The 25937-nt window shown below is 35.3% G+C and overlaps 2 protein-coding genes and 1 long non-coding RNA gene across 6 annotated transcripts in view; 1 reads left to right on the top strand and 2 right to left on the bottom strand.

Annotated features, from left to right (window-relative positions):
• Pdk (pyruvate dehydrogenase kinase) overlaps window positions 1-15392 on the bottom strand; it is a 34427-nt gene extending 19035 nt beyond the window's left edge. For all 4 annotated transcript variants that reach the window (XR_011395923.1, XM_070108101.1, XM_070108099.1 and 1 more), the window contains exon 1: window positions 13785-15392. Coding sequence is in view for 3 of the 4 variants with exons in the window: in XM_070108101.1 (XP_069964202.1) it covers window positions 13785-13887 (103 nt within the window). In the remaining variant the exon portion in view is untranslated. The remainder of the gene's footprint in view (window positions 1-13784) is intronic.
• On the top strand, window positions 4669-6113 carry LOC138857011 (uncharacterized). The gene is made up of 2 exons (XR_011396002.1): window positions 4669-5563; window positions 5624-6113. It is a non-coding gene; the product is annotated as an uncharacterized lncRNA (long non-coding RNA).
• A 5019-nt stretch (window positions 15393-20411) lies between the features above and the next one.
• Window positions 20412-25871, bottom strand: DUBAI (Deubiquitinating apoptotic inhibitor). Its single transcript, XM_014231816.3, has 5 exons — window positions 24207-25871; window positions 23990-24151; window positions 23739-23923; window positions 22763-23678; window positions 20412-22683 (listed from the first exon to the last, which is right to left on the bottom strand). The coding sequence occupies exons 1-5, from the start codon at window positions 25209-25211 to the stop codon at window positions 22099-22101; spliced, it is 2853 nt and encodes a 950-aa protein (XP_014087291.1). The 5' UTR covers window positions 25212-25871; the 3' UTR covers window positions 20412-22098.
• Between the last annotated feature and the right edge of the window lie 66 nt (window positions 25872-25937).

Raw genomic sequence — 25937 nt, 5'->3', positions numbered from 1 at the left:
TAACTGTTGTCATTTGATGTTGTCGCAAATGACCCACTTTTCATTACCAGTAACGCTCCGCCTCAAAAGGGATCGATTTCGTGTGACACCCATACATCGATCTTCTTTTTATGTCCAGCCTTATTTAAAATTTAAGAATGAGATGTTTACTAATGTGACAAAACTTGCAAATGAATAAATTTGAAAACAATTCTATTAAAGTTTACAATGAATTCTGCTATATTAGCTTTTATTTTATTGGAATAATAAAGCAATGAAAAAATTAAAAGGTAACTATTAAGAAATCACAGTAATCTACTTAATGCCCCAGGTGAATCATAAGTGAAGTTTAGTTTGCATTTACTTGTATGTTTGTATGTATTTACTTGCTTATTTTACAGATTTATATCACATTATCGACTGAAACGAGGCATTTGGGTGTTAAATTACGTTTGGTAAATCTTTTTTAATATTTGGAATATTTTCATAAACTCAATAATTGTGACATTTTGTGTTTTATGCTTATGTTTTCCCCAATAGAAATATGGTAAAGATAAATTAAATCGCAACAATTATATACATTATTTTCTTAACTTACATTTCAAATCTGTCAGCGACTCTTGCTTTTATCTTTTCTTTATCGGTTTAAATTCTGATTCCGAACTAGCAGCTTCTACAACACCCCTGAATACATACATGTATGTCTGAAAAGTTTTTTTGTACAAAAAATTTACTTTCCAACTCCATATAGCGTATCCCGATCGCGCTTATAGAAAGCGAGATACAGATTAAGCCATCTATATTATTATATTATATAATATATGATATATAATCCCGCATACCGGATTAAAAAATAAAAAAATTGTAGTCCCAAAACCGGTTTAAAAATGTATTACAATAAATTAAAATAAATTGTGGGGAATTACAATACAGGATTGAAAACTAAAAAAGCTCAAAAAAAGTTTCAATCTTAAGCATATAATTAGGAATTAAAAAAAACATCTTGGATTATAAAATTAAAATATAATTTTTAATCCCAACCTTGGGAACTTTTATATCCGAAGGAAAACTGAAAAAACTCATTTTTAATGGTTTATTTGCATAATAGTTATTGCAACTCACCACTTCACACTTCATCTCTCGAAATCAATATATTTTATACTTATAAAATTAAATAAATACAACCTTCGCAATCACAATTTCTTTTAGCCATTCACTTAATTGACAATTATATTGTCAAAATATAAATGTATTTATTTGTAAAATTTGTAAATGACCAAAATATTTTCACGCAACATATTTCTATTCCTTTCACTAAAAATTTTTTACCAAAAACTTATAAATTAAGTTTATTTCGTGAACTAACAAAAGTGTCTACGTTTTTGTTTACAATTTACATGCTCTTCTATGCTTCTTCTTCTCAACTCAAAAGAATTACGTCACAAGATGACAGCTTAGAGACAATTGTCACAATCTAAATCGAAAAAGTAACGGCAAATTCCTGTCGTAATCTTGCGCCCATTTAATGCAAATATATAACAAAACTATACGCCATACATATATACATACATATGTACAGATTACGAGTATGTTATTGATTTTGTTATTTCAATGGAGATTAAAAACGGAAGAAGCTTTTATTTTGTTTAACGATATTTGAAAAGCCTCAAGCCACAAACAAATATCACAATAACAATAGCATACAAAAAGCAGTAAATAGATAACAATGAAGCCAGAAGGTGACATAGATAGACACATACACACATGCTCATGTGCGTTTGCTCCACTTGCAAATGGGTATGGAATTGTTGTGATGCCGTTGTGGCATTGCGCGTGTCACTCGTGTTTTGTTTATAAAAGCTGGGCGGTGGGAGTGGGGGCGTGGGAAGGCAACTTTATTTAAATAATTCCATCATTTTGTTGACGGGTAACTGACTTAGAAATTGTTGCAGTAAATGTGTTTAAGTGAATTTAAGTGAGACAAATACAATGAGATATTTGAACAGTTTAATTTTGACATGCCTACTCTGAATGTCGCGAATAATAACACAAATTTCAATTAAATTTACTTTATTTTTGCCATTTAGACTGTACAAGCGCATCACGCAGCCAACTTTGTCGCTGCTAAGAAGGCAAAAACAAAAAAATATTATAACAACAAAAAGCTTCAGCGAATGCGAGAAGAGTTCTTCAATATTTTGAATATGAAAGCTGAACAAAACAAAATATTGTGATGTGTGTAATAAGCAAATCACGACAACACAATTTAATGCATAATAATAACTAAATTTTATTAGGTTTTGTTGTGCGACTATCTATAGTAGTAGTAGTAGTAGTAAAATTTTCCCTCGAAATATAAATAAGAAAATTTACTCTTTTTATCCTTAATTTTATTCCGACATTCTTTGAAACAACCACGCCCACTTCTCATTTTTGATCTTTTCTACTTCTTTGCCTATTGTTAATAACTCAAGTACTTATGGAGGTATTGAAGAAAAATTGAACACAAATAGTGTTCTGGAATTCATTATACTTCACATTTCTCTCTATGACCCCATATACCAAATTAGATTAGATTTTCAATTTTTAATTCCGATTTTTGGATTAGAAATTGAAAATTTAATTAGAAGCAAGTTCACAAACTGCTTTCCTCAATTCTTCATCGTAAGGAAAAATAAAAACTGGGTAAAGAGATCCAATGAAGCAGAAAAAAATTATTATATCCAATCACGGTTGCGAATTCTTTAATGCATTATTTACAACCCTGATTTCAGCGTACCTAAAATTTTGCTGAGTCAAACGTAAAGTCTAAAGGAATATTGATTTTAGTCAAAACGCAGATTACGCGAAGCACTTTGCTCAATTTTGCATTCAATTTTGCCTGAATTCTTCAAAATTCTGGCAAAAGAGAACTCATGGTTAAAAGAGATTTCTAGACAAAATTAATTGTGCCATTACTAGAAGTCTGCTGGCATTCGAACCATTTATTAAAAATAGCATTAAACTACTCGATTTTGAATCTTAAATATTTCAATAATACGTCAATTTCAAATATTTATTGAAATTTTTTTTTTTTAATTATGAATACCTTCTAACAGTCCCTGTAATTCTATACAGTTAATAAATAAACAGAAATTCCTTATTAAAACTTTCTGACACAACAGTGATAACACAATCTAAATTATACTCTTATAAATGTGTTTATTTTATTTCCACGTGTGACTCTTTTTATAATGCTTATTTATTTGTATTGAAAAATTAAATAATCTTTTGTGAATAATATAATAACATATATACATTTGTAAACAAATAACCACTATTTGTTACATATTTGTAAATAAGCAATATACTATTACAATTCAGAAGACAACTGTACTTATTATATCAATAAAGCAAACGGTCTGCGCATAAGTTTTTGATAAATTTATAGCAACACGATGAACAATGAAATCTATTAAAATAAGCTATTAAATAATAAAGCTTTCAATTGCACATACTTACGAGTACGTAGGCACGCTGAAGTATACTATCCAATAGTTAGTCAATAGGATTTGAAACTAGAAATTATTGTATAGTAACTAAATCATCAGAAAAATACTAGAACAGCAAGAACTGAGGTCTGCCCGAAAATAAAATAGTACGAAAGATACCACAATTAAACCAGTTATTAATCGATTTACTTTTTATTTTATTTGATCTAAAAATTTAGTACAATTTCAGTGTCTGTAAATAATATCTAAATGAAGCAGTAATTTTCAAACAAGTTAAGTATTTGTGTTATTAAGCCCATTTAAACAATTTTTCGCATGCATTTTGTTGATATCACTTATATATCAGATAGTCGGTTGACTAGTTGTTTTTTAGTTCATACTAGTTTTAAGTTTACTTCACTACAGCGCGTAGTATAATATATGAGCAAAATCACTGATCGTTCTTACGATATGATTTTATATGTATATATACATACATATGTATGTACACTTTATTATAATTTCAGTTAGGAAATTTTTTGTGAAACGAATGACTCTGATTAAATAATTGTTTCGTGACTCAAATATTGATACATCGATAATTTTATAATACATACATACTTTTATAAAAGCATAGTGATTGTACGTGATTCAAAAACTGACTTTTGTAACTCTTCATTTAAGTACCTTGAAAAATATGTTTATTAGTTGCCTTTGACAATTGTACAGTGTGTGTGTAAATATTTTATATAAAGGACATGTTTCCCAAATTTTGTTAATAAGTGATAGTCAAAGTCTTACCGAGAAAAAGAGTAAAACATGGCTCGAATATGCAGCTCACCATTCTTAACTCGATCTCATTTCATGTTGCTGGCTATAAAGTTGATGAAAGAAGAAGAGACATTTCTTCCGAAGTTTCTAATAGAGCTATCGAACTATAATAGTTGTTGTTTTACGTTTGACAAATATTTATGTAGAATAGTGCTCAGATGAAAGTCAGATAAAAATCGGCCCCACCCATAGTTAAAAATAGTTGTTGTTTTACGTTTGACAAATATTTATGTAGAATAGTGCTCAGATGAAAGTCAGATAAAAATCGACCCCACCCATAGTTAAAAATACATATTTTATATTGTTGTGATCTATAATTATCCGTATATATTTCTACTACCCAACTAAATACTATATAAAGTTTACTACAGATGGTTGTATTTTAGGAATTTCAAGTGAAACATATTTTATCTCAGTTTTGACAAATATCACTTGCTACCGTTATTACAAGTGAGTAGGTTTTTTCTTTCTTCGAAAATTTTTTATTTATTTTTAGTTTTAATATTGTCCACTTCAAAGCAATCGCCCAAAAATATAATATCCTTTTGGCAACACTTTCAATACGCAAAAAAACTTTTGATAAATGCTGCTTTGATGCTATAGAGCTAACCTCCTTACTATTGGGAGGATTGAATTCTGAATATTATTTTTAAGAATTGTGTGATTCAAAATTGTAACCGATTATCGATAGTCAAACCAATAATAGTGTGACGAACACGGATGATAGAACAAAATCGAATCAACGATGAACTGCCAGAAGCAACTAGTTAGCGAATTCGTAGTTGCCAGAATGTTCTAGAAGCAATGTTTTGTTACAGATTTACTATATAAGGGCTGCCGGATTGTGCAGCAAACACAGTTCTAGTTAGAGTGTTGTCGTGATAAGAGCAATTAAGCTATAAGCAAGAAGTTGTAAGCTCGAATAACGAGCAATAAGTGTTTAGTTGTTGGAATTAGAAATAAAGATTAGTGTGTAGCCATTAAATTGGGACTTTTATTTAACAATCCAGTGATCGAACTCAAGCGTGAGTTACAGGTAGACGATTTATCGAGAAATCCGTTACAATAGCATCCATAATGAGATCGATAGATTGACAGCCCTAATATGCTTATTAAAAACCAAAACAACCGTCAAAATTACTCGTAATCTAAGGAAGAAGTATTTACATTTTTCAAAAGATATCAATATAAATATCAATTATTGTTAATTAATAACTTAGCATTTGCCGGAAGAAATTTCTCAAAACGTGAAATCACAAGGTTGCAACACATGAAATCACAAGGTTGCAACATATTTTGTTTTTTATTTTTATCAAATTATCATTTGTACTTTGTGCTTACAGAATAACAACACACATCGTACATGACAAATATGAATGTATTAATTTGATGAACTTTGTACTCAACCGAAAATGCTGACATGGACATGCCAAAAATCCAAAGCGGTAAAAAAAAATCACAATAACTGTATCACAAGATCGGACGTAATGGAAAAATGGAAAAAGTGATTGTCATGGACAACAGAAAAAGAATAAAACATTTGAGCAATAATATATTTACGAAGAGAAAAGAAGCAAAAACGTCTACTGACGTATGTACGTTCCCTCAACGCGAGCACCGCTCTAAAGGCAACAAAACCACCATCAATTCAGTAGGAATTATGACGGTGCGGAGGGAAATAAGAATGTTCGCTTTGTCATTGTAAATATTTTCACACTCAAGAAACGAAAATTGCACATAATAAGTATATAAAATCGATGTATGAAACATATGATATACATAAATACTAGGATTTGTTAATAAATAAAAATACAATATTTTGACTTTCCTCAATGACTGGCGCACGCAAATATTTTTACTAATATACACATATATTAGAGTGGAATGATTTAGCGAGAAATATGGAAAATTTGCGTATGCGGGAAATATTCTACGATTTATTCTGAACAACTTTGCCTAAGAGAATATAGATCTAAAACCGGCTTCGAGCCACAATTTTAAGACGTAGTTTATCTTTTAGGGATTACAAAAATGTCTTCGTCAATTTTTTAGATATCCGAATGAAGTTTAATACATACACATATTAGGTGCATTTTGATATTCTATTAATAATTTGACGGAATCGGCCAGATCGGATATCTATACATAAGGTTAACTGTTGTGTTGTAAAATTAAAAGTGCTGTTTCTTTTACAAGTTTTCCTCTCAAAACATTCCACACCCTCTCGCGGGAGTAACTAATGTACCCAAACTTAGCCGGTCCTTGCTTGTTCATTTTATTAATTCATTTCAGATTGTCCTCCAATAAAATTAGCTTAGCGAAATGTCAAAATAACTAAAGTGAATGGTTGAATTCGGTTAAGTTCTTCATTCGGCGAATCAACCACCCTCGTTTAAAAGCCGAATAGCCGTGTCAACGTACAGACGGGAGCATTGTTATGGTGGAAGGTTAAGCAAATTAAAGACCAAACACCCACACTTGTATATTCAGATATATTGATGTATATACTTAAATAAATATTTTACGACTTTTTGCTTTTGTTGTGCTGATGACGATGTTGGAAACGAAGCGCGACATCAGCTGTAACAATGTGGCACAAACAGCTGTTCCACGGCACACGCAAATAGGCAAAACAACAATTAGCACAAAAAGTAAATAAGTACGTATATAAGTATATACAAGCAAATGAGTGCAGTAATACATACATATAAATGTATTTACATAAGTACGTAAGTTGTGGAAATGTATAGTATTTTTTCGAATGCAGCATGTAGTTAACTGCAACATTGACTACTACAACACCTTATACCTATGTCGTGCAGATATTGTAGACAAGTAGAATTAGAGTGGAGAACGGTAGCTGCAATAAGGAGCTATGTAATTTCATCCGACAAATCGTGTTGTGTTTAAGGAATATTTGTAAAGAATATTTGCAATTTCTAAAATATTATTATTTTATTACAATGTATATTACAACATAAGCAATTGTTTGTGTAAATTACGTGCAAAAACAAGAAAAAAACATTAACTTCAACTGCACAGAAGCTATAGTACCCTCACAGGTACATTTCTTATAAAAAAATTTCGTTCTTTCAGGATTTTCTGAAAATAAAGTTTAATGCTTTTAGTAAGCACAAGTAAATTATATTATATTAGCTAATTATAATTATAGTCTGAAATTTATTCCGTTAATGAATAAAACACAAAATGCCCTTTCTTTGCTTTTACAAAAGCGTTCGATTTTATTGTTTTTAAATTAATAACGCGACTAAACTTCGTTTTTAAATTTAAAAAGATAAGAGACATTTTTCAAATGATTTAGTCTACCACTAAATGTGTTTTGTTTTAAATTTTTAGTATTTTGGATAACCAGATAATGTATTTTATTAGACATTTAAAGTGTCATCTGTCATTAAGAGTTTAATATGCTACACAATCGGCTCACAAACCAATACACGCACTTTCACTAATCACTATTTTCCTAGCGCCCTATATTGATTATTATTATTGATTGCAATTCACAGCTGATATATATAATATATGTGCATACATACATGCATACAAATATCCGTAATGGGTTGGCCAAAAATAATTGACACATAATGAACTTTCGAAAAGTCGGTGCGCGTGTCTACTACACTCTCACTCTGGTGAAGGAGGTGAAAATAGGCGAAATAGAAATAACAACAAAAGAAACCAGACGGCTGCCACGATTGAATAAGCCGGTATGTTTTTGGTGTTTGTTGGTAAAATGTGCAAAAGCTTCAGCTTTAAGGAATATTTGTAAGGAAATAAACTGTTCGCCGTCGTCCTTGAGATAACCTTAAACATATACGAGTATATGACATACTTACATACAAATTGTATGTATGTGAGTGTGTAGGCGTATTCGCTTTAATTTCGGTTTCAAACTACATTTGTAGGCATACAATTTTTTTATTTGAACAAATTAACGTTGTGCATGGGCTTCTCCTATTTTTACTAACGTGTAATTAACTATTAAATTTCAGCGAAATATTAACGGAAATTCTCAATGTATTGATATTGAATACTTCCGGCATTAAGCACAGCCGCAAATGAATTCGTAGCGGCATTTATGCACGACGGCATACAAATACATATACATATGCATAAAAATGCACTGGAAATGAAAACGTAATGACAAGAACTGATGTTCAAAATAAAAAAAAGAGTATAGAAAATTCTAGATGTTTCTTTCACGATCTAACTTTATATATTTATGTATATACTTATACGCATATGTATATAGCCGAAGCTAATAGTGTTGCATTCAGAGGATGACCTTCAGTACCAGGGATAATGGGATGCCCAACTCTTTCCAGTATGAGAGCGCCTCAAAAATAGCGTTTTTTATATCATTTTGCACTGTAGCCAGATCGGACAAAATAATAATTTTTGGGCATTTAAATTATAATACCGAACATTTATTAAGATTAAATATTATTTCACATTTATGCGTATGCATATGGAAAAATTATATAAATCCATTTATGTGATATTGTGATATATTAAAACAACTGATTTTTGCACTTTCAATAATTAAAGAGTGAAAAAATGTTTTAACTCTCAATTAGTGAATGTTTTTTTATCATTTTCAATTGAAAATTAATACTACGAAACATGGCATCACAAAGGATTTAATCACATACGTTTCAATTTTGCGTTTTCTTTCTTTTTAATTGTTTTCCAATTTTTGTTAGTGATCTTCAACAGCGGCAACAAATCTCTCTGTTCACATATTTTTCTGTAGGATTTCAATTTGACCGTCCCTCTTTTTCCAATTGTTAAACGTCAGACCTCCTGAACTTTGACAGTTGCCTGAGTTCAGGAGGTTTTGACGTTTAGCAATTACGCTCTCATTTCCAGTGAGAGATGAGTTGGACATCTCTTTATCTCTGTTCAGTACTATTCCGTAGGTATCAACACGTATGTATGTACATATAATGTCAATGTTAACAGTACAGTGATTTGGAACTTCGTAATTTGCATTCTTCAAGTCTCCGGCGACTATACCAATTGTGTATAGTGACTGCCTTGCCAGCAACGTTTCTTTGTGCTGGGTCATATCTATCGATAAAGAGTGCAGATCATTGTACAGGCATACAAGTAACCAAAGAATCATATGGTTTCCAAGAATTTTACACAGCTGAGATCACCTGATGGAATCAGCGTTTTTTGGGCACAGTGGTTTAAATAAAAGGAGTATAATATAATAACTTCTTTTGCGAAAATCCGATCATATGGCAAGTAGAATCAAAATGTTGTGTATAATTATTTTTGATTTTTGAGGGCGTGGATTTACTACTTTGCAATTAATACATTTCTTTTCTGGATAGAAGAAGTAATCTTCTTCAGTAATACCATCATCAAATCTTAGTAAAGCCATTAAACAATTAGTTGTTTAAAATATTTATAATACAAGTAACCGCAAAATTATACGAAATCATTTTTATATAGAAAGCTAATTTCATCTATCTCCACCTCGATTTGCATATTTTGAACAATTAATAGAGTTTTTTATAAAACAAATAATATTTGGATCAAAACCACGTAAATTTAATCTCTAGAAATTTTACAAATGTTTCAAAATGTACCAAAAAGATACTTAAAGTTATTGTATGAATTGAAAAAATAATACGGCAACACACGATAGCAGATTTGAGTCTTGAAATTTAGGATTGGTTTAATGTAGGTTTATACAATGGTGCAGATGGTCCAAAGTCACAAGGAGTATTTTTGGGTTATTTACCGTCGGAATTTAAACATCATCGATTTTGATGATGATGTCTTTACTTCTTCGTAAGGTAAAATAACATGAAAACGGCATAAGGTCTGGGAGGTTTTATATATTGCTCAGTCATCAGCGAATGAGTAAACTGAAATACTTTCTCCTTGTTAAAGAAGCCTTAGAACGAAAGCGGTAACGCTTTTCTAATGCTTTTCTAATATTTTACTAGACCGACTTTTTAACCCTGGTGGGAGTGAAGATATTTCTGAGCAGAGTTGCATTCATGAGAAAACTTGCTACTGACTTTTCAGTTTGATCTTGCACTTGGTCGACTTTGGAACAAAACCTACTCCTACAAGGTTAGTGTTGCAGGATACATTTGTCGATTCTGCTTCATGGTTACGAGTTTAACGTCTTTTAAGAGAGAAATTGACCATATTTTCCATTTTCCGTGATAAGCCAAAATAATTACAAGTGAAAGCACGAAACCACATGGCGTTTCGAAAAAGATATACAGGGTGTAAAATCAATTTGGAAGACAAAACTCATATTTGTATATTGGGGACGAGTAATGCATGAACCGATTTCACTCATGCTCCATATCCAATAAAACATGTCGCTTTCAAAGACAGACGATTGGAAAGTATGGCTTAATTATTTGTATTTTACATATATGTATGGACATAAATGAAAACAAAACAAAAGCCAATTGCATACAAGATTCAATTACTTAAGTGTCTAGCAAGTACTCAGGTAAGTAATGACACTGAATAAAAGACTACTTGACGTAAACAAACAAACATTGTCCACTTTTATCCATAATCCTTAATAAAACACCCCATTCAAATCGATTTTACCTCAAGCATAGATAAGGATGTGCCTAACTGTCTGTGATGCCATTATCAATCACTTATGTAAGTATTCAAAGGAGAATATTGCATTATGTTTGCTACAGAGTATAATAGTTTATCCATTTAACGGTTGTTTATAACACCTAAAAGTAATGGAGATAAATATAGAATTTTATAACCGATAACTTGAGTAAAATTAAAATATCTTGATAAAACTTGGTAAACCTTTAAGCTATTTCAGCCAAACTTGCTGATAAAAAATCATCAATACGTCGTAAGTAAATGGCTAAAAGGCTTCATGGGAGCCGGTGTGGAAATTGGACAATTGGCGTTGCACCACTTAATTTTGGGTAAACTACCTACTTGGAAAAATTCAATCAAATTTTGTGCGTAACTTTAATTATACTTTCTTATATTACGTTTTGAAAATAGGGGAAATCAGGATACAATCACGCCTATTTCCCATATTTCACAACTTTAAATTCCATATGATATCGGACCATAACTTTTCAAGTTGCCAGATAACGAATACGTGGATCTCAGTGCCAACGGCCGGCTTTTTGTAAAAAATATCGAGGTACCTTAATGAAAGCATATTTTTCTCGAAATAATATGTCGTGATACCAAAAAATGGATAACACGGTTCAATAGTTCCCCTTTCCCCCATATACCTAATATACAGATTTTCAAACTTCCTCTTGACTTTATACTGTATATACCTGTCAAAATGTGAGATATCTTAAAGAAATAAAGGAAGCGTTTAGCTCTAAGAACTCTGTTTTCTTGTGCTTAAAATTAATCAAATTTGGCCAATAACAACCCTAACCCCCGTATACCTATTATAGAAATTTTAAACTACTATGTCTTAACAAAATTAAGTGAACGTATCATATTGGATATATTATATCTATATTCCAAAAATGTGTGCGTGATGTTTTGAAATAATTAAGTAGATTTCTTAAAAAAATGTGGTGTTGTTTTAATATAAATACAATTTGTTTAGACCTTGGCCTTAACCTCATATGTATCGATAATACCTATAATGGCTTTCGATTATTTAGTTGACTTTTTTCTCATATACCTAATGTATTAAATATAGTCCTTTGGTTGAGTTTAGATCATATATTAGATTGATTTTAATATATGGCATATATTTCGGATACGAATTAATGAGTTTACGACTAATAATATACTTACTTAAGTGAACAAGAGACCAATTTTGATTTAACTCATTCGGTTTCTGCGAATAAAGAATGTTGAATTCTTACGCAACATTTTTGATTATAAAGTTCAAATCCTTGCGAAAGCATAAAACGATCAGTTACACCCGAACTTACTTGTTATTCTATTTATTTACTATTTTCTTTTTTTTTAACTCCTTTTCGAACTTATTTAAGGTTTTTAACACATGAGTACCATCTCTTAGAATTATGTCATATTTACTGATAAGATGAAACATACTATATGTAGTTGGAAATGCAAATCATTACGCAATTAAACGGGCGGTGAAATTATAATTTGATGCGATGACAAATAACATATACATACATACATACATATTTTAAATGAAAACAAAATTCTTAATAAACTATACACATATGTACGTATATTGAGTAATATAATATATACATACATACATTCGTGCAAATAACGATGTATATGTGTATATAGAAGTCATATTAATTCATTACTAATAACAATGCGTTCTTATATATTTACTTAAATAAATAAATAATTTCAATTTTGTTTTGCATTTCGCCGAACATCATCGTTTCTCGAACCTTCATGTGATGTGATAATCAGAATTAAATTTCAAAGATAATGTCAATAAAGGTGATTTTTTTTTTTTGAGATATCATTATGGTTTGACACAAACTTTTTGGAGATATTATTAAATTATTTAGAGATCTGCCCGCTTAATTTCATCTAAAGAGTATTCATTTCTTCACTTAACCCACTTAGTGGTTGATATAAAAGATGGTCAATAAACTTGAGAATCTGTGCGACGTAATAAACACAACGACGGCGTATATGAAGACACAAACATACCTAAAAATCCAAATAATAATAATATACATATATATGTATGAAAGTACAATGAGATTTCGAACCATCAACCAAAACAAAAACTTGCAAAATGCAAAAAAATGTGGATAAATAATCAAATGTATTTTGTTGTAGTAATTAGAAGAAGATAGGAGTAGGCCAAAACAGGTTAGCTACCTTATTTAAGTAGACTTATGAATATTTGTGCGCACTCTCACAAAAAAACAAAATTAAATAAGAATACATATGTACATACATATATTTTTTTATTTTATTTTATATATTTAGAACAAATTATTTGCATATATCAAATACAAGGAGAAGAGAAAATCTAAAAAGCTCAATTTTATCTGAAGAGTATGGCACATAAAATTCCAAATCTTTTCGAAAGTTTACGATAATTGTTTGAAGTGTTTATAAATAAGTAACAGTAAATAGCTATATTCAACTAGTAAATAGCTATATCCATACATATGTACATGATTAATTTTTTCCGTTTTTTACTTAGCGATAATGTTGAATTTCAACAAGAGTAATCTGCAAAATTTTGCCAAAACAATGCATTTAAACGGAAAAGAATATCAAAATATAAATGCCATTATAGTAATAAGTATAATATTTATTGCTCTAGGATGGTAAAGGAGATTCCAAAGTAACATCTGATTTATTATACATTGCTTTTAAGCATTAAAAATCATATTATATTATATGTTAAATGCAAAATTGTTGAGTAAGCCCCTATTTCAATATCAAAACGAAAAACACTACATTATGTTAACTAACAAAAATATAGTACAATTTCGTGAATTTTTTGTTTGCCAAATTTGTTATAAGACTTTATATAAAAGTAGAACTTACCGAAGTCCATAAATTGTTTTATAGACAAAGGTGATGGATTGAACTGCGAGTACATATCGAGCATTTTTGTAATGTTCGATAAACGCACCGGAAATAACCGCATCTTGATTTTTGGTTATTCTGTCTGCTCTGAAGTGAATGTTTCAAGGAATTGTAGTTTTCGTAGCTCCTCTTTCAGCTGTATGAGTGAATTTGTGCTCGATTTTTGGTGACACTGTTAACTTTGGTTTCAAACTATAATAAATACATATTTTCCTTCTAGTGAAAACAAGTTAATATTCGTATTATTTGCTCTTTTATAGTCTTCTGAATGTTGTTGAATACAAAAGGTTTAGTCACGTCAGTTATTTGTTATCACTTGTATTTTTGTATTTTTAAATCAACAATTTTTTCTATAGCTAAAAATTGTCACAAGGAACACTCGAATTTTATTGTTTTTAATTAAAACTGTGATCATATGTGGGATGATTCTCTGAACACTTTGCTGACATAAATAAAATTTTCAATAAATAATTTGAAGCACTAAAAATTAATATTATTATTTAATATAACCGGTTTCTTAGTCCCTCAACCGCTGTGTGCAGTCTCTTGTGGTGATATATTATAATTTGTGGTATATGTCCTTTTCACCTCTGCATTTTGCGCTATACTAATGATGATGTTGGGTAGGTGTTATTGCTTGTTCTACCTTCAGTTGTGCCTACGTGTCCTTTGCAGCACAACTAATTCACTGGTGAATGACTACTTATATTCGTAAGTCTCCACTTTTCGTTTTTTAATTTGGTTTCCTTACCACGCTTTCTTCTATTTAGTCTAGTATATTCTACAATTTTCGTTTTATTCAATGTCGGCAATACTTCCTTTTGTAATTTGTATAATAATCAGTAGCTGGTAAGCTCGATATTGAACTCCTTTTTGGCACTTTGTCGCAGCAAATCTTTGAGTTAAGTTATAATATATATTTATATATAAAGAAGAGCATGTAGTCAGGCGGTTATGAACACAATGCAGCCGAAAATATCGTATTCGGTATCGAAACGCTGATGACGTTGCGTTTCTGCCTCTCCACCTTCGATAAGCCAATGTCCTTTCTATTCCAAAGCACGCCTACAGAAATGGAGGGTGTGTACGTCAAAACTTCACTTATGATTCTTATTCACCATTAAATTTATATTAAAAATCGGTTTATCAAGCAGATATGTTTGCACAATTGTAAAAAAATAGTCACGTTTAAAATTGTGTAGTAATTTATTTTCAGATTGTTTTTAGTATTTCGCTTCTTGTGTTGCTATTCTTATTAAGATGTGCACCGTACTGTTGCACTGCTCTGCTGAGTTCTGACTAACTGATTTCTCGGTCCGTTCTGTACTTTTTTCGCAATTCTGGATTGATGTGTTCCTTCTAGCTTTTCCTTACCACATCCAACTCGCTTCATATACGTACGTGTTTGAGAGCTTCGTCTGATTTGTTAGTATCAACGCTTACATTTTATTTTATTATTCGCTCCAAAAGGGGCGCATCGATAATTGACTATTTGTTTCACATAATGATATTCTCAATGTTATCTTTCTCGCGTCCAATAATGGCAAACTTTTTATTGGATCTGATCTGGAAGGTTGGAGCTTTTGACACACGCTCAGCTGTTTTTGACATTTTTGTTATAGCTTTGCAGCAGTTGTACAGTGGGATAATTTTGGTAAATGAATTTGGAAAATTGTGAAATAAGAAAAACTTCCAGAATTTTCATTATTGTCATTATATCTCCAATTCCAAATGAATGCGAGTGATTAAATGATTTTCATTATATCGAATATTTTTCAACTTCAACGCGGTAACTACGGTAATGAAACTTCAGAGACACAACCAAATTCTGAAGACACTTGCCAGCAAAATTAAAGAAAAGGCCATTTTGCTTATTATTTACAACACTTACATTCCAGTAAATGGATTGCGGCTCTGAGTAAAGACCCAATAGACATGAATAGTAATGAAAGAAACTAAACGGATGTGGGTGAAAGTAGGTCGGGAACGCTGGCTGTTTTCCGATGTCCTGATATGCTCTTGAGTCTAGCGCTGGTCTTATGCACCTCCAAAGAACAGAAACTTGTGCGAGATCGTACGAACTATTTGATTTTAGCAAAGTCAATCTCGCCGCAATTGTAAGGTTCCGACACTGTCCAAAAGGTTCACACGTGGTACGGCTAAATATTTTGTAAAACGCTCTCTGTATGGAGGAAGGCAAGGTGGAATTATCTTGTAACTTTCCCCTGTTGTTGTAACGGTTACCTAGTCCCCGTTTGAGTGGTAAATTCCAGATTCGTTTTCGTCGAGGTCATCTAACGGGAGGCCCAGGAAACGAGCTGTTTCGACGGGGTCGGACCATAGGGAGAAGGGTGTTAGATGGGTGGGGTTTGTTGGGCATGCAAAGAGGTGGTTAGTGTCATGCGGAGACTCATTGCACGCAGGACATGTGTTTATTATGTCGGGGTCAATTCTGGATAAGTAGGAGTTTAACCTGCTACAGTATCCGGACCGAAGTTGCGCGAGGGTCACTCTGGTTTCGCGAGGCAACTCGAGCTTTATGTCTGCTATGGGTGGTGGTTTGACTCCTATTACGCCATTCACTGAGAGGGAGTCTGTGAAGGTGTTGATGGCTCCACTGTGAATGGCGGTCAGTGCCTGTCTGAAGTTCGTTGCGTCCGAAGTCCGGTCGGCGTACTGTCTAATGTCGTCGACGTAGTCAAGGAAAGACCTCTTGATGTTCCTAGGAGACGGCTCCGCTACAGTCAGGCGACTACAGGGGTGGTTTCTACGAAAACACCCCAGTAGAAACTGCTTGGAGAGGAGTTCGTTGTGTTCCTTAACTGGAAACATACGGGCCTCACTATGTAGATGTTCGATTGGAGACTTCAAGAGGCATCCCATGATAGTTCGGAGTGCAGTGTTCTGACAAGTCTGTAGCTTCTTCTTCTGCGTGTCACTGCATCTAGGCGACCATATTGGGGCTGCGTAATTTAGGACCGGCCGGCCGATTGCCTTGTATGTTGCCAACAACGTTTCTTTGTCTTTTCCCCAAGAGCTGCCGGCAAGCGACTTGAGGATTTTGTTGCGCCTCTGTACTTTGGCAGTTATCTCGGTCGTGTGAGGAGTGAAAGAGCACAGACTGTCCAAAGTAACGCCTAAAATTTTAGGATTATTTACTGTCGGAATTTTTGACTGAAATATTCAGGTCCAGTCTGTACTCCTTCGTCCAATTTGTGAAGATGGTCGCTGTGGATTTAGTGGGAGAGAGTGTTAGGCTCCTTGCAGAGAAGAAGCGAGAAAGATCGGATAGGTAGCTGTTTACTTTTGAACACATGCCATCGATTCCATTTCCCGATGTCAATATCGTACAGTCATCGGCGTACGAGGTCACTGAAATTCCCGCTGGTGGCTGGGGGAGTTTCGAAATATAAAAATTAAACAGTAGTGGGGAGAGGACACCGCCCTGCGGAACCCCCTGTTTAATTTTCCTAAGTTTGGGGTTTTGACCTCGAAACAGTACGGATGAATGCCGACCGCTCAGGTAGTTCATAGTCCACCGCTTCAGCCCTGGAGGGAGCGTTGATTGTTCTAGTTCCTCAAGTAGTGTTGTGTGATTGACTGTGTTAAAAGCTTTTGACAAGTCCAACGCTACGAGGATCGTCCTCTCGCAGGGTGGCTTCTGGTTCAGGCCATGTTCAGGTGGTACTGTGCACTTTACGGAAGCCATGCTGATGATCTGCTAGGCTCAGGTGGTGAGTGAATGACGGGAGTAACAAGGCCTCAAGTGTCTTCACTACTGGGGAAAGGAGAGTTATCGGGCGATAATACTCCCCTTTGTTGGCGGGTTTCCCAGGTTTCAGTAGTGGGACCACTCTTCCGACTTTCCACACATCGGGTATTTGAAGAGTGGATATCGACAGGTTGAGGACCTTGGTGAGATAATTTACTCCTGTTGGGCCTAGGTGTTTTAGCATCAGCATGCTTATTCCGTCAGGGCCAATGGATTTAGATGGTTTCGCCTTTTTGATGACACTCTGATGCTCCCCATCGGTGAAAGCAAGTGGTGCGCAGGCTTTTGGCATTTTGCGCAGCCGTCGGGTAACACGTCGTTTGGCCTTGTCAGTCGAAGGGTGCAGTGTAAATTGTCGGCTGAAATAGCTCGGGCACTTCTTCGGGTCCAAGGAGGCATGACCATCGAATTGAATTTCAACCCGATCGTCATGTCTTCTCGGATTTGACAGGGCCTTGACAGTAATCTAAAGTTTACTCACACCGGTGGAGAGGTTCCAGGACTTCTGGTGCTCTATCCATTTTGTCCGCTTATGATGATTTACCATTTGCCGAATCTCCAAATTGAGATCCCCTATTCGGGGATCACTGGGATCGGCATGGCGTAAGGTGTCGCGCTCGTTTGCTAATACAGCTGCTTCGGCTGGGAAATTAGGGCGGAGTTCCGCGATTCTTCCAGCCGGTATGAAGCGAGCAGTAGCAGCGATCACCTTGCGGAATTGACGCCCGCCAACGATGACGTCCGTAGGAATGGATAGTGCGTTGAAGGTGCTCTCAGTAAATTCTGTGAAGCCGACCCAGTTAGCTTTGTTAAAGTTAACATAAGTGCGGTTGTCCACAGAAATAAAGTCAGGAGGTTTCTCGATCGAGATAATTATGGGCAGATGATCTGATGCGAGAGTTAGCATAGGTCGCCAGGTTATGCTATTTATCAGACCACCGCTAGCGATGGTAATATCTGGCGAGCTATTACAGGTGCCCATAATTCTGGTGGGGGCTTCGTCATTCATTGTGCAGAATGTCGAATCGTCTATCTGTTCCGCCGGCTCCATCCCTCTACGATCGTTTAACAGACAGGAATGCCAAAGATCGTGATGCGCGTTAAAGTCGCCTAGCACCAAACGGTTTTCACCACGAAGTAGCGCATCTATGTTCGGGTGATATCCTGTTGGGCAACATGTAACTGGGGGGATGTATATATTAAATATTTCGAGCTCGACATCGCCTGACCGGACAGCTATACCCTGACATTCTAGGGTAGTGTCCCTACGGTCGATGTCAACATCGATAAGACGATACTGCACGGTGTTGTGCAATATGAAGGCTAGGCCTCCACCATTATCTCGCTCGCGATCCTTACGTAAAACGTTGAAACCTGCACAACTCAGAAGATCTGAGCGGCTGTTTAACTTGGTTTCTTGGACCGCAGCTGTCTTTACGCGCTCCCGGCTCATGAATGCAACTATCTCCTCGATCTTACTCTGGAGTCCGTTGCAGTTGAATTGTAAGAGTCGCGTTTGTCGCGGGTGTCCAGTCGTGATCCTAGGGGTGAGTGGGGTGCGTGTAGGTGGTGGTTGTTGCAGCTGTACTATCCGCATGGGCGGTTGTCGCGCTGTGGTGTTGATTGGCGACGCCACTGTATGTGATTGCGGGGGCAGACTTCTACAGCATGGGGCAACGTACGACGCACTCCACTCTCGTGTGGTGCGCACACCAGAACACGGCAGAAAGTGACACCAGCCAGTGCAAGAATTGCACTTGACTGATGTGACATTCCGGCGTATTGTGGTCTGACACACAGAACAGACTGTGCGAGGAACCAGGAGTTGCTGGGTGGTTCTCGCACGAGGATTGGAGCTGGATGAAGGTTGGGGGAGGGAGGTTGGTCAGACTGGGAGTCATGCTGTCTGTGTGAGCTCCTTAGGGCCGTGGAGGTCCTATCTTGGCCACTCGACTGGAGTGGCAGCGCAGTGCGCGAGCATGGTGCAGGTTGCACAGCCGTTGAGGCAGATGTCGCATTATTGCGTTGACAGCATGGGGCCACGTAACTTGTGGCCCACTCCCTATGTGTCTTAAGGCCTGAACAGGTCTTAAGATGGCTCCATCCATTGCATGTATTGCACCTAACCGAGGTGGAGTTTGGATGGAGCCTTTTAGCGCAAACGCAGCAGTAAAATTCCTCGGGGCCCGGGTTGGACTCGATGCCAGCACGGGTCAGGAGGATAGGGAGCAACCCTGCTGCTAGGCGTTGCTCCAATGACGACAAACTTAATCTAAAACTCACCGATCCAAACAGGGTTAGATCGCCGAAATAACAGCCCTTGGCCGGATAAATCCGGGTCAATTCCGGTACCGCAGAACCGGCTGTTGTGGGAATTGGTAACTTTCCCCTCTATTGCCCGGCTTTTGCCAGACTGAGATGGAGCGAGAGAAGTGGCTGGGAATGATATTAACTACCTTAACCTACGGCCTAACCTAGCCTACAACGTAATCAACTGATTGGCAACTATTCACCCTAAGCGTGTATGTTTTTCGTAGACTTGCAGCTCGCACATGGATCCTCTCGATGTATCTCAAATGTTGTTAACTTAACGAGTACCTCATGATCACTTTTAAAAAGTACAGATACTTTCTGTCAAAACATTGGGAAGCAATACCCAGACCATTAATTACGAGTGAAAGAACTGAGACATACAATGGGTGTCTGAAACTTTTCTCATATCTATTTATCAAACATCTTTTTGCTTGGGGTATTATTTCTTAAGAATACACCAAAGATTTAAATAAATAAATTGCTTAAATAAAATATTGTGGTGCCAGTTAATATTTTTCTTTATTATACTTAACCAAAAACATTTTGTCAACTGTGAAATTAAACTTAAATTGTATAATTTTACGTGCTTTCTGTAAGTAACCAATAAATTTAGTATAGCATTACATACATTACATTAGCTTGGACATGATAACTCTCCTCTCCATTGGGAGAAATAATATTCCATGTTACGAAGTCATGGTTGTTTTTCATATTCTTTTATTATTCATATGTATTATAATACGTACTCTTTCCATATATAAAGGTATGTATGTATGTATGCACATGTACTGTTCCATTACGCAAAATTTCATTACGAACTTCATATGTATGAGAACAGATATAGTCGCTTTATTATTACTAACTTTCGGGTTCAAGCGCATACAAATTCTACGCTACTACACTAACAATTGTAAATTCTAAATAAAACTGTTGAACAAAGTAAATAAATAACAGAAGAAAGCCAAATGGATACATTTTGTATATTTAAGTGCGCAAAATTAAAACAATATCTGTAGGCCAGAGTATAAATACGTTAACTCGCTATTTTACTAGGTTGGGCAAGCTCTGTAGATTTGAATACGCCTTAAGGTAAATCAGTAGTTGGAGCTGTCAAGTTTTGACTTTAAGATACATATTTTACAATTTTCAATTACTATATGAATTGCAAGCTTTTTCGATTTTACATAAATCATATACATACATATGGAAGAGGAAGTAGACGGAAGTTTTAATTCATTATGCGAAGAAAGTAACGGCGTTTACTTTAGAGCTTTTATTTCGGTAATAGCATCGTTTTGCATTCTTCCTGAAAAATGTCGAAAATTTCCTCATATAATAGTTTTTGAAAACCAATATAAAAATAGGTGCTTAAGAAAATATACTGAATCGCAAGGGAAATGCAACGGATACACAACATATACACACTTTTTCATAGCACGCACGCAGTCATTCATATATTCAAATAACGGTTAAAAGCACACATACACACGCAACTCCAATTGAAAAAATACGCCTTCGCTTTCATATACAGTATGGTCGAAAACTTATCGCATCGATGCATTTAACATTTACTCACATACACTTAGCAGGCATATGAAGTTATTGTTGCATAATCTTGCATTATATAGTTTTAATTATTTTTTTGTTGCTGCTATTTGCTGATAGTGGCTATTGAAATAGTTTACATAGTTGAAGTTTACAAATAACAAGTACAAATTTTTAGCATTGAATTAAATCGAATATTTTTTCATTTTGTAACTTCCATTGTGATGCTGTGCATCTGTGGAAATACTCGTATTTTACCTAATTATAAGTTTTAACGTTAATGTTGCCCATAGTTTTCACATTTCATACTATTTTCGCTCGCTGAAACACATTGCTCACGAACACACTACAAAATTACACCTTGATTATAAACAAAATAGCAATATATATATATATATATACATATACATATATATATATAAGGGGGGTTAGTAGGCGGTTAATCCAAGGTAGTGTCATCTCTCACTATTTGTCGAACGCAGGCGTACATAAAAAGTATCACTACTACACAACTTCGTTTGTGTTCTCTTGCATTTCATTCGTACCATGTCTTCTTTATGTTCATAGATTGTACGACATAAGTTTTCACAAATTATAACAAAAACAAAATCATATAATTTCGTGCCACGTCACACTTGGTGTTTAGTACACAAAACGATTAACATTAATATCGAGTGCATTTCCACCACAGCCACTTGCCGGTGGCGGTTGATCTGAATCGTTATCATCGTCGTAGTCGCTACGACCACCGCTGCCTCCTTGACCATTACCGCTACGTTTTGCAGCCAATGCACTCTGCAAAGCTGCTCGACCGCCGCTCTTTATAATGCGCTCTTTAATCTCCTCGGCGAAGATGTAATTATCATGATTAATATAATTTCGCAAATCGCCAGAAAGCTCCTCCAACGACAATGGATTTGGCACATCAACTTTCACTACTTTTGTTGTGGATCCTTCGAATGATGATACTTCATTAGAACGTGCACCCATTTGATAGAATAGTATGTATGGTGTATTGGGAGGTGTAAGATTATGCAGCTCCTCTGACTTAGACGGTGTGACGACGTTGTCATTGAATTTGTACCACTTATTAGTGATATCAGCAGCGTAAGTATAATAGTGCCCCGAGTCCATACTAAAACCGGAATGAACGACACCAGCATAGAGATCATAATGCACGGAGGCGATCTCTTCCAACGTTTTCTCAGCACAAACCTTTACTGATACCTAAAATGTGTCAATAATAAACCATTATAAATAATTATATAATTGTGAAATATTTTATGAATTTAAACTGAACACGCACTTTTTCATCATGGAACACTTTGTGCATCAATTTGGCCCGTGTATGATACTTTTGATCATACTTAAAGTGTTTCAATGTTAATATTAGATTTTTTGGTGCACTAATAACATTGATGTAACGTTCAGCATCGCTAAGTTTCTTACATCGCTCACAAAAGTATTGGTTGTCTCCGTATAGTTTCTCTGGTGAACAATAATAGTCGATGAGATCTTGTACCGAGTAATTGGAGGCGCAATCATTTTTCACTTCTGGAAATGACAGCTGTAAATCACGAAAACTATCAACTATACGACTCTTCCAGCCACAAGTGAGGCATTCATAAGTAGTTGCCAATTTGCCTGTAAAGGTTTTATCGATTGTGGTAGTGACAACAGCGTTAGCTTTACAAGCATTTGAGCTGCAACTGGCATTGCTTTGCGCGACGTTCTTTTCATCTACCTCCGTGCTACTGCTGTCGTTAGTTTTGTTAGTTGTGGCGGTGGCGGTGGTAGCAATTTCATCTGTAGATGAAAGCTGGACCTGTGCTGTGTTGAAGTATGCGGTGGCACCTTCCCCACTGTTGGTACAAAAATTTTCTTCTTTAGCTTGCTTTGCACTTTTAGCAATTGGCTCGGCTGCCTCGCCATCTGCTGTTACTACTTTTTTTTCATCAATCACTTTTGTTGCATTCGCCATATCACTTCCTTGCTTTTTGCGGAACAATGTTTCTTGCTCATGTAGCGTTTCCAACAAATAGCCCAAATATTCAGAGCTATCCTGTTGTAAACCCGGTGAGAAGCCAGGTGGCCGTGTTGCGCTTAAAACGCGCGATGGTGTCAACTCAAATCGAGTTGAATAGAGCATCAATGCAATCTGTTGTTGCATTTTCATTAACAGTGGTGACTTGCTTTGTGACAACAATATTTCCCGACTAAACCTGTATGAGACATATAAAAACATATTAGATATAAAATAACAATTTGAGAGAAGTACCTACTCTTTAGTCATAGCTAACGCTTGTAAAACGCTATTCATGTAGCATGTGTTGCCTAAATTAACTAGACCGACTTTTGCATTACTTTCATGTGGTATTATTTCGGTACTGTTATCATCAGCACTTTTTGTGCTATTCCCATAATTTGGCAAATCATAAGAATGTGGCATATCCTTCATGACAAGCTCCTACCAAATAAAATATCAGTTATGGCATTCAAATCCACTATTATAATAGTTTTAAATTTTACTTACCACCGCCTCGTACAAATCATCATAGCCGTAGAAACGCACCATTAAAGACTTTGTTAAATCAACTAATTTTTGAAGAATTTTCTTTGTTTCTTCAGCATAGTCTTCCTGACTATTAGATTGTTGCTTTAAATATGTTATAACACGTGGGAACTTAGGCAAAATCTGCAAATAATCTATTATTTTAACATCGTCTGCAAACGTACAAAACGAATTTTACCTTGTGAAACACTACCGGTGTTTGGTCAATGAACGATAACATATGACATACGATGGGGTATACTTTAGGTCGCAAAACTGGCAATATAAGTGATGTGAACAAGGGTTCTATATTATCCAACGCAATATCACGAAATAGCGAAAATTTTTGCTGTTCCTGGAGTCCCCTCAGTATGGCTAATATCCACAGATTAAGATTTTGGCAAAAATTACACATGCGTAACCATTCACTTAGTAGTTTAACAGTCTTTCTTATATTCTGTTCAGGTATTTTGTGGTCCAACATTGACTGCACTGCTTCGAAAACCATTTCGGAGCTAAACAACTGGAATATTATGGCGATAGCACAAGAAGGTGGCTCTCCCTCTCCTTGTGTTATAAGCTGACAAACAACTCGAAGGTAGAAAAGATAGACACGTTTCTCATTGGCTTTACTGAAGAAAGCGCCAACTTTGACTATATCTTCTTTGAAACGTTTAAGTTCTTTGGGAATTTGTCTGGGAGTCTGCACACGTGCTAATTCATTGATTATGTGATGATAAATTTTTACTATATCCGGTCCAAATGATATATGCTGCTGATTCAATTCCACCAATTCGATAAGATGTAAAATATGTGTAATATCAGTGGTGTTTTTACTCGATTGACCATCAATATTTCCTGCTTCACCTCCACCGCCTACATTTCCGCTTGATCCAGTCGCCGATTTCATATTAATCTTGGGTTTGATTGGGGCACTGTTATCAACACCACTACAACCAGGTTCATTTGGATCAGGGTTACCACTTAACTCTGCACCTAAATTCGCTTTAGCGCTAAGCTTTTTGGTTTTTGTACCACCACCAACTCCAACTCCTACGCCAGTAAGTCCATTGTTACCCCCAACTCCGACACCGACTGTTACACCAACCATAGACCCGTTGCTTGTATTAACTCCTCCTACGGCGTTCCCATTAACGGGTGCGGGCGCAGCGTTCGCTTCCGTGTTATTTTGCTTCACAGCCATTTTCGGTGACACGGGCACGCGTCGTCTACGTCGGCCGCTCCCCGGGAACGAATTTCTGGCGTTAGCTGGCGTCTGCCGATCGCTCGATTCCGTTATCTGGAACAACACCTACAGCAATACGTCTGCTTGAAACCAAACAAGGAGTATAAAAGTGAACACACACAAGCTATACTGACGGTAATTTAGAGGCCAGTGGCCACTCACGGTCGGGCGACGACCTTATTCAGATAAAAGCAGATACAAAATATTTGTGAGTTCTATGTTTTTTACATACAACTTTTGTTTAATTTGATATATTAAAACGCAGACTTGTTTCCTAACGACCAATCACCAATCCCGTTATTATTATCCAGTTTTATAACGAAATTCACTTTGTTTTATGCTGATGTTTTCGACCAATTGGAAATATTTTCCTCACGAAAGAGATAAGACGATTTTGTGAAACTTTTGCTGCTACAGCTACTTTATACAAATAGTTTTGAAATTCAATTTATGATCTTTTTCTGTTTGGAATCTACAAAATCTATGTCAAATTGTTTTTCTTTTTATCAATTTACACCAGCAAACTCGCAAAAATTTTCACACTGCTCCTGCCCCTTCGCGGCGAAAATGTGTTAAACATCAAAACGAAGACTTTAATGTCAAGCGAAACAAATTTGCCACGGAGAACTGCCAGCTTTGAAAATTTAGATTTAATTAAATTTCTAGAGTAGTATATGTTTCTCA

This window comes from Bactrocera oleae, chromosome 4 (genome assembly GCF_042242935.1).
Source record: "Bactrocera oleae isolate idBacOlea1 chromosome 4, idBacOlea1, whole genome shotgun sequence".
Lineage (NCBI taxonomy): Eukaryota > Metazoa > Arthropoda > Insecta > Diptera > Tephritidae > Bactrocera > Bactrocera oleae.
Note: the sequence above shows the minus strand (reverse complement) of the source record. Positions and strands in the feature narration are given on the sequence as shown.

Coding starts and splice junctions, on each gene's coding strand:
- DUBAI (XM_014231816.3), bottom strand. CDS start 25,211: ATGGCTGTGAAGCAAAATAACACGGAAGCGAACGCTGCGCCCGCACCC. Junction 23,924..23,989: donor ATGATTTGTACGAGGCGGTG/GTAAGTAAAATT, acceptor TTTATTTGGTAG/GAGCTTGTCATGAAGGATAT. Junction 22,684..22,762: donor AAGTGTTCCATGATGAAAAA/GTGCGTGTTCAG, acceptor GACACATTTTAG/GTATCAGTAAAGGTTTGTGC.